The sequence below is a fragment of the Ambystoma mexicanum genome, chromosome 7q (genome assembly GCF_040938575.1).
Source record: "Ambystoma mexicanum isolate Mex_15411 chromosome 7q, UKY_AmexF1_1, whole genome shotgun sequence".
Lineage (NCBI taxonomy): Eukaryota > Metazoa > Chordata > Amphibia > Caudata > Ambystomatidae > Ambystoma > Ambystoma mexicanum.
This window is the reverse complement of record NC_090941.1, coordinates 1076971787-1076987666: the sequence shown is the minus strand read 5'-3', so window position 1 is coordinate 1076987666 and position 15880 is coordinate 1076971787. Positions and strand designations below refer to the sequence as shown.

General features: G+C 48.9%; 1 protein-coding gene across 1 annotated transcript in view; it reads right to left on the bottom strand.

Annotated features, from left to right (window-relative positions):
* Positions 1-539: 539 nt before the first annotated feature.
* Positions 540-15880, bottom strand: part of CPAP (centrosome assembly and centriole elongation protein) — a 291067-nt gene continuing 275726 nt past the window's right edge. The window contains exon 17 of the mRNA XM_069640446.1: positions 540-970. Within this exon, the coding sequence (XP_069496547.1) occupies positions 781-970 (190 nt within the window). The 3' untranslated portion in view covers positions 540-780. The remainder of the gene's footprint in view (positions 971-15880) is intronic.

The following is a 15880-nucleotide window of genomic DNA, read 5'->3' as shown; positions in this document are numbered from 1 at the left end:
GCTTAGACATCAGGGAACGGCAATCCTCGCAGTCATCGGTGGTGTGGCTTTCGCCCAGGCACCAGATGCAGATGTCGTGCGGGTCCGTGATGGACATCTTCGAACCGCAGTCCCGCCATTTTTTAAAGCCCGATTTTGGGGTAGAAGATGAAGACATAGTACACAAAGAAAGAATCGAGCGCACCGATATTCCGTAGCAAACATGTTTGCGGAAAAAACAGAACTGAGGCTACGGACACCGTGCGTCCTATATACAACATCCGGTGACGTCGACCCTCAACAGAGGCCCTCGAGGGAAAACGGATCGACGCCATCGATGCAGGACGCCCTCTGCCGAAAATGTTCTGAAGCAGCACAGCTGTGGACATTACCTGTCACAGATGTGGAATACGTCGGAGGACACAATCCCCTCGAACGGTTGTCCTGAAATATGTATGCCTTTTCTTGTTTTAGGTAGGAAGCGTAGGACAAAGACTTGAACGATCATAATTCACTGTGCATTTTCAAATAACTCAATGTAAAGGATGGATAATAAAAACTGATTCTGGGAAATATTTTATTTCAATTTACTGCTCTCAGCACATATACATTTCAATTTGTTTTTATACATTATATATACACTATATTTACATTTTATGTTCAAATTTTCATACATTTTTACAGAAAGATTTTCTTTAAAGCCTTTAATTCAAACATGAGTTTGAAGTTATGGAGCTAAATTACTCAAACTGCAAAACACTGCACAACAAACAATAAATAACTAAATGCATATAAATTCTACTATTTGGTATCTATTATGACATTTCCATCCCTGTCTTTCACTCTGACTCTCCCTGAAGTAAACTTTGTTTCTTGATTTCCATTACTGTACACAGTCTTGACTGTTCCATCTGGATATTCTCGTCTCTTGAATTGAGAGGTGTGTATTTCACGTTGTCCATTATCAAACTCAATAATTTTACTCCCATCCCTGCAATATGGAACAGAAAGGAAGCATTGTTACAATTGTATTTTTTTTAAACTTGGTTTTTATTGGCTTTTCTAATGAGAAACTGACATTTTCAACTTAACCAAAACAAGGGTGTAATCCACGTTAATACAAATAGTCTAATTCTCCCAACTGCCTCCTCCCCTAGCCCCACTCCCCTAATGTCCACTACCCCCACCCCAGCTCTATGACTTTTTTCAATGGTGCGTTTTCTCTCTATTGTCTCAGGTCTGAAGGTGCTCATGTTGTCTGTACACATTACATATCTGCTTCTCTCTGAGGCCCTTCCTCTACCTCACCATTCCCCCCTTCCTTCTCCCATTCCTCACCCATCCCGGGTTGATCAAATGGCAATTTCCCTCCAGCCCCAATGTAAGCAAAAGGGCAGCCCACTCCATGTGGAATTCCCTCCAGTTTATCATTCACCACCGCTGTGAGTTTTTCCATGACCATCATGCTTTCCCTTCCCACACCCCTTTGTGGGGAGCGTCTAATTTTTCCAACTTTGGGTGATGGCCAGTCTCCCCCTGCCCTCAGCATGGCTTCCCACATCTTCGGGAGTCTATATTCTTCCCTGTCCCTTTGTGGAAGCCTTAGCAACAGCGTGTCTAGATGCAGCCCCACTCCAGCCCAGCAGTTCTTTCCAAAACATTTGAACCAAGGGGCATCGCCACCACATGTGGGCGATGTTCTCCCGATTCCTGCATCCCCTTGGGCACAGCGGTGATGTTCCAGGAAACATCTTTGATCGTCTCAACGAATCTCTATGCCATCCCATTAGTAGTTTGAAATTATGCTCTATGGAGGAGGTGAACAATCCTCCCTGAAAGACCACCTTATATATGCGCGCCCATTCTTCCTCCGAAATCTCCGTACCCACTAACATCACCCAATATCTCTGGAAGGTTTGCCTCCCCTATAGACAGGACTCATTCATTGCTTTATACAGTTTGGACAGTATACCCTTCCTTGTTGTAGATTGATCCAGGAATTTTTCGACCAGTTAGTGCTCTGGCCATCCCCCGCCCCACTTTGGGTCCGTCAGGATGCCCTTGATGCCCTGGATGCGAAGGAATTCAAATATAGAGATCGAGCCCCCTCCTAGTCTGTCCCGGACATTTTCCCAATCCTGAAAGTGTCCCTTTTAAAAGAATGTCCCACCCTCTCAAGCCTCAAGCCCCGCTTCTGACAACTTCTGAGAGTTTGTGAATCCCTTCTGCCCCAGGTCAAACGGCGGCTCCCATATTTAAGATATAGGAGAAGGACATGAGGAATAGCGTTGTGCATCCCCAGTCTCCCCAAATCGACCAAAACCCACAGAATGTTGGATGGGAATGCAGGCTTGCCGGTATCGCTCTGGGCGGGGACCAACAAAAGTCTCTGACCTTCAGGGTGTGTGCTATGAGATCCTCTATCTAGGTCCAATACGTTCTCAGATCTTCCCTCATATGCTCCAGCATCCCCCTCATTTGTGCCGCCTTGTAATAGAGGTAGATCTCCAGGAACGGGAATCACCCCTTATCCCTTGGGAGGGTAAGGGTTGCCATCTTCACTCCCGGGGTCTTATTGCCACATATAAATCTAAAAAGTTCCCCTGTGACTTCCAGAAAAACTTTTCTGGAAGCTGGCTCGGGATGGATGCAAATAGGTATAGCAGCCTGGGGAGGACATTCATTTTTATGGAGGTCATCCTTCCATACCAGGTCAGAATCAGCGGGAGCCACCTCTTTAAATCAGCCGTAAATTGGGTGCAGAAAGGGTCATAATTAGCCGCCACATCTCACCTAAGTTCCTAGCCACCATTATGCCCAGGTATCGTATGCCTCTCTGATTAACCTTCATACCCTGGTAGCTTCCCACTTCAGTGAGGGGGCTCCCTGTCAGCAGCGGTAAAATTGCTGACTTTCCCACATTAATTTGAAGGCCTGAAAGGTGACCATATTCCCCTATTTGAGTCATGAGCGCTGGGAGGGAGGTTGTTACATTTGTCAGGTAAGCCAGTATGTTATCGGCCAACAGTGAGATTTTACATTCAAGCTCGCCCCCCACTATGCCCTTAATCCGATCATTAATTCCAATTGCAATCGACAATGGCTCCATGGCGAAGGCATACAAAAGCGGTGAAAGACATCCCTGCCTGGTCCTTCTCAGTTCGAAGGCTTCATAGAGTCCCCCATTTATCGGGACCCTTGCCCTCGTGAAAGGCCACTTGACCCTATTGAGTCCAATGCCACCAGAAATGCCAGTTCATCTGCGCCCCCTGGATCAGGTTGATAGACTTCCTAATATTGTCTTACCCCTGCCTTCCCCAAATGAATCCCACCTGATCCCAGTACATCAGGAGTGGCATACCTCCCTCCAGTCTCGTTCATAGGACTTTCGGCAGTATTTGCACATCACTATTGAGGGGAGAAATAAGTCTATAGGAAGAGCATCTAGCGGGGTCCTTTCCTTAGTTTGTGATCGCAACAATAATCACTGCCATCATCGTTTGGGGGAGGTATTCGCCCTCTAAGCAAGCATTGAATACCTTCACCAAGTGCGGGGCCAACAGGGATTTGAATAATTTACAGAATTGTACCATGAATCCACCCTCCCCCGGGGCCGTCCCTGCCTTCATTCCCACAATGGCCCACTTGACTTAATTCTATGGGGTTCCCTAAGGTTCCCACTATCTCTTCGGGAAGTCCCGGAACCGGTAACCTAATTATGAATTTGTCAATCCGAGCCTACTCTCCTGCCCATTGCGACAAGTAGAGGGTCCTGTAGAACTTCACAAATTCCTCCCCTATACCCTGGGCGTCGTGTAAGCACCCGTTATCCCCGGTCCTAATCATCCTGATTTCCTCCTCTTTTTCTCCTCCCTTAACCTCCACGCCAAGATCTTATCCGCTCGGTCCCCCGTCTCATGGTATGAGATTCTTTTCCGTATCTTGGATTAGTATTACTTTCAATTTTGTCCTGTACCGTCGAAGCTCCACTGCTTTAGCGGGTGAGAATGTTGCCTGTGTACTCCCCCGGTTGGATCTCCCAATTTCCTACATAGCTCCACTTCTTTCTCCTCCCTCTCTACCTCTCTTTTTATAGCCTTAAAGCCGTCCCAAAACAATTGGATCCCCATCTCTCCCCTGTATCGTTGAGGAAGAAGTACTCTCATTTCCCCAAAGTAGTTCCAGTTGCACCTCTTTTTCCTTTAGCAGCAAGTCGTTACGTTTCCAAATTCCCCTCTGGCCCCCCTGTCCCTCTCCCACCGCCCCCGTCAAGCCAGATCATTACCATGTTGTCGTCTGACCACGGGATCGGCACTAATCAGGATTCTAGGACTTGATGTTTTAGGGTCTCATCCACCAGAATCAAATCGATGTGGGAGAAGGCGTCATGGACCGTGGAGTAGAAGGTAAAAGGCATGTCGCCCGCTGGGACTGGTGTGAGGGGGTCACACAAGCTTAGAACCTTGTTTACCTCTTTAAACCGGCCCAAATCTCCTATATTAACCTTCCTGGTTTGTTCCTCCCTCATCTTCTAACAATCTCTCAGTGGGTCTAATACCATATTGAAGCCCCCCCCCACGCCACCAGTTGACCTGGGTTTGTTATACAATTTGCATTGTATGAGTTTATCTCTCACCCTCTCCCAAAATTCACATTGTTGCACATTCGGGGCATATATATCGAGCCGACCGTTAGCTTGACCCCAAGCGAAAGGTCCTTCGCAAACACATACCTCCCGCTGGGGTCAGTTAGTACCTCATCTATTGTGAGGCTCATTCGGGCCGAGACCAAAACCGCCACCCAGTCTTTTTTTATGTCAGATGCCACAATCACTTCCCCCACCTGCCAGGATCTCAATCTGGATCACTGCCCCGCTTCCAGTGTGTTTCTTGTAAGCACAGGCAGTCAAGATTGAACCTCTGAACTCCTGTAGCACCATAGATCTTTTGAAGGGTGAGTTCAGGCCTTGGACATTTAGGGAGCCTATCCTCAGTTCACTCTGGCCAGACATCTCCCTGAGTCTGAAGGAGCATTCCACCATCCCTTCCACTGAGACCATACCAAGTCTGGGACACTCTTAACCGGATCCCTTCCCCACACAATAGTTTTATCACTTTCACCATCTGGACACCACTCTTCCCTCCCCAACCCTCCACGTCCCCTTGATATCCAACCCCGCCCAGAGTTATTTCCTTTGACGAGATTGAATCACCAGTGGTCCTCCCCATTGTGGACAGGCTCAACCAAACACACTCATTCGAGCCCCCTTCCATTCCCAACGATCTATGCCTCAATGTCAGTAAGAGTGAGATTCTCCTCATCGTTACACCAGCTTCCCTTTCCCGTCACTCTCTGGCCAGCCGCTCTTGTTCCTCTTCCAGCTCCTACTTGAGGCTAAAAACCTTGGGGTCATCTTCGACTCCACACTCCTTACATCTCTGGCGTCTCTAAGAAGTCACACTACCAGCTGCACCTCCTCAGAGGTATTCTTCCTTTCCTCTCCTTCCCCCAGAAGCTCACTGTCTCCAAATCTCTGGTTCTCTCTAGGCTGGACTACTGCAACAGCCTCTGCCTGCTTCTACTCTCCGCCCTCTACAACTCATCCAAAACAGGACTGCGATACTGGTCCTTGGCCTCAAGCCCAGCGACAGCATCTCTCCAGGACTGAAATCTGTTCACTGGCTCCCAGTGGCTGCGAGGATTAAGTTCAAAACCCTGTGCATTCTCCACAAGGCCTTGTGGGGCCTGGGGCCTCAATACCTTCAACTCCCTCTTCCTAAGTATCTTCCTCCTCGAGCTCTTCACTCATCCGCCTCCAACTCCCTCAGGGTCAGTCACTTCTTCAAGCAACGAGTTGGTGGTAGATCTCTTTCCTCAGCTGGGGCCTCCCTATGGAACAGCCTCCCTGAAACTTGAGAAGACCCATCTCCGGTTCAGGAAGCACCTCAAAACCTTCCTCTTTGCTTCTTTTGCTTCTGCTTTCTCTCCTCTTCTCCCCTGCTGAATTCCTCTGTACTGGCTACCTGGCCACCCTCTGATCTCAGGCCCAGGACCCCTCCCCCGCCAGTTACACACCTGCACTGCCTCCCTGGCAACCCCCACACTTGGGAACTGTTTCTTCTGTACAGATACTTATCCCCCACCAGCATTTGACACCCGATGTCTGAACCTACCCTTGCACTTGCCAACAGCTAGCCCTACTTCTCATATTGTTTATTTATTCTATTCACCCCCCCCATGTACTGCACTGTCCTCACCCCCCCCGATACCCCGCCTCCCACGCCGCACTTTTTCTCTTCCCGCATCCCCTGCACTTGCGCGATCTGAATGATACTTGGCCTAGTAGGATCATTTTCTCAGTCTTCACTCTGTTCCCCCCCACCTCCCTTGCCACGTCGTGTCTTGAAACACATGTGTATAGGCACGTTATAAATGCCATATCATATCACACAACAGCTCCTAGTTCCCCAATAAGATCGGCCCGCCCCCTTCTTAACCATTGCAACTCAAAGTTATAGTCACCGGACTTCTCACGTCTCAGGGTGGGCCCGCCGTAGGGGCCCCAAACTTCCTAAATATGCTGGAGCCTGGGACTTTGCACCGGTTCGTCCCATCATCTGTCCTCCTGGCTCTTTCCTTCCTCGTCCATTTTCGGCTCATCTCCCATTAGTTCCTCCTTGACCCTCCTGATATCCTCCTCGGTAACCAGCTTGTAGTTATAACCCTCCACTTCGAAAAAGATAGAGAAGGGGAACCCCCATTGGTACCTCAGACCCTTCTCGCTTAGGCACGTCGTGAGGGGGGGGCGCACATTTGCCTCTTACCCAGCGTTGGTGCCAAAAGATCTTGGTAGATCACCACCTTTGCGTTTCACAGGGACACTGTGCCAAGCCCTCTTCCTTTTTCAAGTATTTTTTGTCTGTCCTGGTAGTTATGGAAGTGAGCAAGCACCGATCGCTGGCCTCTCCCGGCAGCGTCTGCTCTATGGATCCTCTCAAATTTGGGCTCATCCACGTTGTCATCGCTGAATAGCGTCTTCACCACCTCGTGGATACTTCTCTGGAGGTCGGCTTCCTGTTCGCCCTCTCTCTTTCTCTCTCTCTCTCTCTCTCTCTCTCTCTCTCTCTCTCTCTCTCTCTCTCTGTCTCTGTCTCCGGGATTCCGAAGAATCACAGGTTGTTCCGGCTCTCCTGATTTTCGAAGTCATCCATCTTCAAGGCTACCTCACCTTCCTTCCTTCCTTCCTTTCCAGCTCTGCCAGCCTCATATCCATCTTCGTTTCCAGTGTTTCGAGGGAGTTCTGATTATGCTCCACTGCCTGCAGCCTCTTGTCCATATCGTCTATGCGGACATTTATTCTGTCCACTTTGCTGCCAATATCGGCTCTTATTCCTCAGATCTCTTTTGGTAGACATAGCATCACTCCCCTCCTCCGAAATGGTAGAATTGGGTGACACACGCCCCAGCCCCGGTTTCTGATATTCAAACCGGCCAAGCTTTTTTCCAGCCCATGAGTGGGGTGTTGCACTGTTCCAATCGGTTGGATTGTGACCAAATTCGGTACTTCCTCCTTGTGTATCTCTAATGTCGGCTCTCTACTCCAAGGCAGGCACACGCCCAAGTAGTATGTCCTGTGGGCCCTCACCTTACTTGGGTTCACTTGCGTCCACCATGACTCCCGGGTTGTTCTGGTTCAACCTCCTCCCTTTGTGGCATTCTCCCTTGTTCCCCCCCCCTTGCTGCTCTCCCTCTCTGATGGCATGGGCCATGGGGGCTCCGAAAAGGCAGGCACATGCCCCTGAGCGTACCCAGAGGGTTTTCACCCTTCCTGGCTACCTCCCCCAATGTTGTTGGGGCTCATTGGGGCTCGCTGAGTCTCCTCGCTCTTCACCAGGCATCTGTTGGGTTGGTCCCCTACTCCCTGGGCACTCACTCCCAGGCCTTCACCTTCCTCTTCTGGGCCTTCTGCAACTCCCCCGCTGTGAGTGGGGGGGTGCCACTGATAGGTTTATTGTTGTAGGCGACACCCACGAGTCCCTCTTCCCATAGGAATCTTTGTGCCTCCTATGGTGATTTGGTGGGCTTCACCCCCATGGCTCAAGGCCGTACCATTCTCCTTGGATGTGCTGCGGTTTTGGGGGTTAGGGACCTCCCTGCACAATTGGGGGGTGCCCCCCGTCTTTGCACCCAGTACTCCCCTCGGTGTGCCTCCTTATGGGGTGACCACCCATCTCTCAACTCGTTGATCATCCAATGTACTGTTGTGCACTGTCTCAGATGGTGTAGGGTCGCTCCAGGCTGCAGGCTTTAAGAGGTCGCGATTTGTCTCCTGCATAGAGATCATAGGGAGTTTTATTGGTGAGTTACAATTTAAGGACAGGAAATCCAAGGGGGTAATACATGTTGCCACCAGGGATGGAGAGTTACTGTCATGGGGAGATCAAGCAGAATTAAAAATAAGACTTGAGGCAAGCCATCCAGAACAGGTCCTTTCAGTGAAGTGTGTGGACCCCGGGAATGATCAACCGCAGCATTCCACTGTTAAGCTAGGGTGCCTGAAAGGGTTTGTACATAGGATCCGATTAAAAAAGGATGCGGTGTCCAAGGTTTCGAAACTGCGTCCCATTCCCTTAGCACTCAGGGAAGGTGTGGAGAAGAAGTAGAAGATGATGGAAGAGGATGGTGAGATTGAGAGGACTGAATGGCTCTTTGAGGTTATGTATTGATCTCAGACACGTAAATAGCATGGTTGTAGCAGACACATTTCCTTTACCGAGAATAGATGATCTTTTGGTGGGTGTGCCTGGGTCCAAAGTGTTTTCAATCTTGGACTTAAAATCAGCCCATCATCAAGTGGAATTGCATGTCGAGTCAAGAGATCTCACAGCTTTCCTCACTCCAATTGGACTTTTTAGGTGCATCCGCATGCCGTTAGGTTTAGTTTCGGCGGAGAGCGTATTCCAGAGCATCATGTATAGACTTTTGGGAGGTGAGAATGGAGTATTGTGCTATCAAGATGATGTACTTGTATGTGGGAGCAATGATGCAGAACATGATGAGCGCCTAAAAAGGGATTTGAGGATTCTGAAGGAAGCTGGTCTCACGGTAGCTATGGAGAAATGTACGTTCAGGGCTGATAAGGTTGTGTATCTGGGTCATGAAATTTCAGGTGAAGGGGTGAAGCCCAAGGAGGAAGCTATTGAGGCCATAAGGAGGATGGAGGAACCCAAGCCGAAAAAAGAGATGTGCTGTCTTTCCTAGGTCTCGTGGAGTTTTATGGGAAGTTTATTAAAGGCTAGTCTGACAAATCACGGAACATGAGGAAGCTTACCTGCAAAGGTGTCACGTTTATGTGGAATGATGAGTGCAGGAGGGTGTTTGAGGAGATCAAACTGTCTATTGTTAGGGCACCTATTTTGAAATCTTTTTAAGAAGGCAAGCCCACTTTGGTATTTTATTGATGCCAGCTATCATGGCATTGGTGCTGTACTTATGCAGGAGGATCACACAGGACTATGCACAGTGGCATTCGCCTCTAGATACTTGAAGGGACCAGAAAGTAGATACTCAGTTGTGGAGAAAGAGGCACTAGCATGTGTATGGGGTGTTGAGAAATTTAAGACATTCCTGTGGAGCAGGAAGTTTAGCATTTGCACAGATCACAAGCCTTTGATAGGAATTTTTACCAAGGGTGGTTTGAAAGGCGTCTCAAGACGCATCTTGAAGTGGGTGACAGCTCTGCAAGGATTACAATTTACGATGCTTCATATATCACGGGAGTGTAATGTGGTGGCTGAGGCTCTGTCTAGATCAGCGGAGAGAGAAGCCTGTGCCAATAAGTGCTTGGGATGTTCAGAAGACTTGGCAGAGATTTTTCAAGTCCATGATGCCTTGAAGAAATGTGAGTGGGATGCTGCTTGTGTAGAAGATGCAACATATCAGAAGATCATGGCATTGGTGATAAGTGGAAGCATAAAGAGGTACAGTGGTGACATGTTTGGTTACTCCAGGGTGAAGGATGAACTGGGGGTTCAGGATAAGTATCTGTACAGGGGGCATCAAATGGTAGTCCCAGATGAATGAGAAAATTGGTCATAGATTCAGCTCATGTTGGACACTTGGGCGTGCTGAGGGCAGAATTTTGGTGGCCGGGAGTAGATAAAGATATGGAGGAACAAGTATTGGGTTGCGTGGAATGTGTAGAGATTTCTTGAACAAGTATGGAGTAGAGCAGGTTACCACTGCATTGAACCCCCTGCAGAGCAATGGTTGCGTTGAATGATTTAACAAAACTCTCATGGAGGCTATTAGAATCGCTGTGGCTACTGGTGGCGATTGGGTAAGGACGGTTATGGAAAGAACTTTCCAGTTCCCCACAGTGTGACGGGAGTATCTCCCTTTGAAGTTTTGACGGGGAGAAAACCCAATTCTCACATATGTCCTGGGTGTATGGGCAAATCTAGGTGTGTGGGTTTTGATCTAGAGAGGGTGAGAGAGAGAATGACTGAATCTGGTATTAGAGCTAAAGAGCAATACGATCAGAAGAATTGCTGCAGAGTGCTCGAAATCAAGGAGAGTGACTGGATTAAAGTTAAACTTGCCACTAAGGTACTAAAGGGTGCCTCTGTCTTCTCAGAACCCAAGCAAATTGTGAAGGATCTAGGGTCCTCAGTTCTAGTCAAAGGTGGTGGTGTTTGGAATAAAGAGAGAGTTGCAGTACTTCGGATGACTGGGGAGAGGAGTGAAAAGATGTGAAAACCTCCTTCAGTCTGTGAGAATGGTGTCATTTGTTGCTGTTTGAATGATAAGGAGAGGAGGTGTTAGGATAGGTACCTCCATTTCCCATCAGTGCCTACAGCTCTCCATGTATCACTGTTTACTGTACATAGTTATCCTTGCTCCCAGCACATAGTTCGCTGTATTACATCAGAGTCTTGGTTGATACATTTCACATCAGGTTCTCTAGGTTCCGCTAGATAATGAATTGAGGTCAGCTGTGAAGTTACTTGGTTGCTGACGGTTGACTGTTCCCCGGCTGGGGGTCGTCTCTTTACTTTGTGACCCTAATAAACCAATTGGTCACATCAACTGATCTTGTGTGAGTTTCTATCATAACACCGTCCTCCTGACAGCAATGAGCGTTGGGCCGGAGACTGGGACGCAGCTTCTCGTTCAGATGTCAGCCACGACTTCGTGCTGTGTTGGCTTCCCCACCCCTAGGTGGCCTGGCTTTTCCAAACTCGCCGGCCGCCCAGCAGATAGTGGTGGTGGTGGGGGGGGGAGGCCGTCACCCTCCCTCGAGTCTGTACTCCAGTGGCATGTTACGGGAAGTGGGACAGGAACCTACCTCCCCTCTTCTACCTGTTTCTGGACTCCGGCGCACCTCCCAACCTCTTCCTTCTCATTGTGCATCCCTCAGACAGAGCGGGCAGGCGCCTCACCTCCGCTTGCATGGAGGCTCCCTCGTTCCCTAAGAATTCCAGGACGATTCTGCCTGTCCCGGGCTCAAAAGGCTTCAGCACCAGGGCCATCATGCCTTACAATGGAGAGCCATAAACATGGCTTTCCCCCTCTCCCTATCCAGGGTAAGATTTGTACTATGGAGGGAGTCGTTTCCAGTCACCTGCAAGAGAAACAAAGTGCGAAAAATACAAGTACCAGAATCCTTAGAGACATTTGTTGAAAAAGAAATGAAGACACCTGAAAAGGTAAAGAAATATAGCCTCCCTGAAGATTGGAGTCATGAAAACGTTCGTTTGGAGGAGAAGTCAATGGAGGAAAACTTGACTGTCAGAGTGCGCGCCTTGTCACTTGTCTCTTAACCGATTCTGCCTGTGATTTCACCCTCATATGCCGCTGGGGGTTCCCACACCAGCAACTGTGTCAGTGGGGTGCGGAGGGGGTGGAGGGCTAAAATTGGGATGGGGGAGTCAAGCCTCTTGCCGGTTCCCCACAGGAGAGAGTTGCGCTGGAGCAGCTCACATCCGCGCGCCCCCTGGTGGCCTCCCGTTACAATTCTATTTTTTAAAAAAAGTAGAAGCATTATTTCGGTACTTCAAAGAACACTGCATTGTGACAAATCGTAGAAATAATGAACCCCACCTATTTGACAAATTTAAAGGACACATGTGTACTGTGATGGTGGAAATGCATTGGAAGGACAAGCCCTCCCTGTCCTTGCCCTGTACTCCTTTTATCATGTGTGTTCTGTGTTATTTTCTGCACAGGTTGTGGTGAACAGCCCCTTTGAATACATGGCACCCATGGGTGGGGGTAAATCCCTGTTCCCCTAGTGTATGTTTTTGGGCACTGTGTGTGGCCCACAGAGCAGGGTATGGGCTGGTGGCAGCTCCATGTTGAATTTGACAGGTGCTCTGAGTATCCTCCATTTTGGGATACCCACGCCCTGCCATTGGAACCAGTTGATTCCTGATCGGAGACAAGATGGCCCCTGTGGCCTCTTGCTTTCTATTGGCCGTTACCTTGTTTTCCCAAAGACCTGGGAAGCCCTGACACTGTCCCGTCCCCTGACTGGCTGTTGGGTGGAAGTTCCATATATGGTATTGTGGGCAGGTCCAGGCCAGACTGGCTGGAGCCTTCCCAATGACTATGTTGTGGTTAAACCCTTGGGGTGGGATCTGGGTGAATGGAGTGTGTGACCAATATACATTTCATGTTATAAGTGTCTGGCTTCTAGTGTGTGACACAATGAATGAGACAGCCCTGCCTGAAGCTGGTGTGAATGCAGTGTGGAGTGCTGAATGGCTGGGTGCGTGTACCAATCCACATTCCTTGGTGTGTCTCTGGATGGAGAATGGCCTGAATACACTGAGTCGGATTGGCTGCCTGCCTGCTGAATGCCATTCTGAATGATTGGATGCCCGAGCCTGGCTCAGCAGTGTATATGAGAGACAGAACAGTATATCTGGGGACATCTGACTTTCTGGAATTGTAAAGAAACTGAAGTCGAAACTTGATGCTTAACCTCGAAGCCGAGCCGAAAGAAGAAGAATTGCTGCTTCCTTCGACGCAATCTGAAAGCTGTAGTGCCTTCAAGGACTGATCTAAGAGAGGAGCTGGCTAGGAGACCTCTTTGCGAGTTACGAGGGAACATCGTGCACCAGCTAACCTTCACCAAGGCTCCCTGGAAGTCAGTCCTCGAAAGGCTGCTGACCGGAGAAGGGGACCGCCGAGGAATCTGAAGTGAAGCGCCAGAACGTTGAGGCCGTCGACCGAAGTTCGGAGGACCACTGTAACCTCGTCGACCGGAGCCACAACGCTCCATTGCCTAAGATACTTTGAAATCAAGGACTCCCTTGCTCCTCAATATCGACTGCTTTGTCCCACCGGAGAAAGTCGATGTCACAGACGAACAGAGGAGAATCTGCTGGTGGGTTTCCCGCAACCCGGAGTCAACAAAGACGCTGATCAAGATCCGAAAGCCAGCCGAGGTCGAGTCCTGACGCCAGCGCCGACGACCCTCTGCCATCTCAACAACATTGTTCACCTTTTCTTTGAGGAATCTCGACGTCCCGTGGCTCCTACCTTAAAGGGAGTTAACTCAAGAGGGATTCGTTGAAGATCTCTGCTAAACCAGGTACATTGGGCTAGTAGAATCAAGACCATCTTAAACAATATATGGACTGGGCTTGTTGATGCACTTTATTTACAGGTTGCCCAGGTGGGGGATCCTCCCACAGAACTGTGTCTTGCAGTAGGGACCAAGTATTCTGCCATTTGTTTAACCTCTCGCCTCCCTTCCCATGTCTATTGATGATTCACTTTACCATTTGATTTGTATGCCATTGAGCCTGTCAGCAGTTGGTGCATTTTAAAGGCGTCAAGAGTAACTGTGGTACAACATAGGCATTTTACATATTTACCATATTAGAATTGCCAGAGTACAAAGTATGTTATTACTGTGTTATAACTAACAGTGTGTGGACAATCTTTTGTGGGGGCTTGGGGACTACACTGTACTTAAGAACCAGCCTGCATCACCCCCTGAGAGTTTAAGCCTGGATTGCTCGACCTTCGTTACCATATAGAGAATCTTGGCTGGTGTGCTCTGTGCTTCTACTCTGCCATATAGAAGGCAGAAGTACAGAACCCCCACTCCAGTCTTTACATGTACAAATGCTAATAACAGTTACAGGCAGGTTACTAATTCATGTATGCCCATCCATGCCAATACCTCATCAAACCATTATGCATGTAGTCATGGCACTGAAAGCCAAAGTGATTGAGCCTAGTAAACAAAGTCCATCAAGCAGGAAACCTACCATAAAATGGATGTTCAGTGAACAATTACTTCATTAAGTAGCTAATATTGTTAACTTTCATTTCCGGAAGTTAATCATATAAAGACATAGCTTCTGTGTGACTATATACTATTACATCTCGTTCTCCCATTTTCAACTATATGGTTATCCAGTCAGATCTGAACAATTTGGGACATCTTTTACAATATTCCCTCTGGCTTTATGGGTCGGAACTGGATTCCTCTATAGCATTTCGCCTCCCGAATAAGCATGTGATTGATTCTTCTGGTCTAGGTTTTCAAGTTGTCCCATAGTGGATTTGGTAGCCCTAGTGCTTGGCTTTGATGACCCAGGGAACCCAAGGCATCATTGTAATCAGGATTTTTATGCGGTTTTAAAGGATTATTAACTTATAGAGGTCCCATGTGACGGTCACTTGCCCTATGATTGATGCTAAGTAAGAGAGACCAGGGGTCATCCACATACCAGCCCCAGGCCATCTGCTAGCTTGGGGGAACACCCAGCCCGCTTGGTGGCCCACTGAAAGTACCCAGAAACATGCATGTGACTTTGTCAGAAGGACTTTGCCAGTGCTATTGATATTGTTATTTTATTTCTGTTGCGCTCGTACACAAGTGTTTCAGAGCGTGACAAGGGAGGGGAGGGGAACACGGGAGAACAAAACAGCGATCTTACTAGGCCCAGTGACATTGAGAACGTGCAAGTGCAAGGGAGGGGGGGATTGGAAAAGTGCATGGAAGGGGGGAGAAGTGGAAAGTGCGAAGCAGAGGAGAAACAGATAAATAACAATAAATAAATAATAAAGGCAACAAATAGTGGTAGTGCAGCCAGAAATTTGCAAGTGCTAGGGTTAAGGCAGCAGACGGGGTAGGTCTGATAAGTGCAGGAAGAAAAAAGGGGGGCTATATGGGTACAGATACAGACCCCAGTGCAAGGGGTGGCCTGGAGGCAGTGCGGGAGGGTGGCAGGGTGAGCAGGTGCCTGGGCCCGGAGGACAAAGGGTGGCCAGGTGCACGATGCCAAGAGAGAACAGATCAGCGGAGGAGGGGGGGAGCGAAGGCAGAAGAGAAAGGTCTTGAGGTGCTTCCGGAACCGGAGAGGTTTCTCCTCAAGTTTTAGAGTGGCAGGGAGGCTGTTCCAGAGGGAGGTCCAGCCAAAGACAGATCTAGCCCCAGCTCATTTCATTGAAGAACGACTGACCCTGAGGGAGTTGGAGGTAGAGGAGCGAAGAGCTCGAGAGGGAAGGTATTTGTGGAGGGATAGCTGAAGGTATTTTGGATCCAGGCCCCAGAAAGCCTTGTGGACAATGCAGAGGGTTTTGAATTTAATCGTTGCATCCACTGGGAGCCAATGGAGAGATAAGCCTGTGCGTGCAAAGGGCGCTCTCAGGAGTAACTGCTGTTGTGCTGTGGCTGCGTGGGAGTGCCTACACATCAGCTGTTCTTTGGCAGGAAACTTTCTCCAGACTTTCTCCAGAAACAGAGTGAAATTGTGTCCGGAAGAAGCGCCGGCACGCTGTGAAGCCACGCCCCTTTTGAAGCCACGCCCGCTTTTTGCCCCGAGCTCCGCCTCACAGGGAGTGTGCCAACAAAAGATTCTCCCAGGTACCCTTGCGGCTC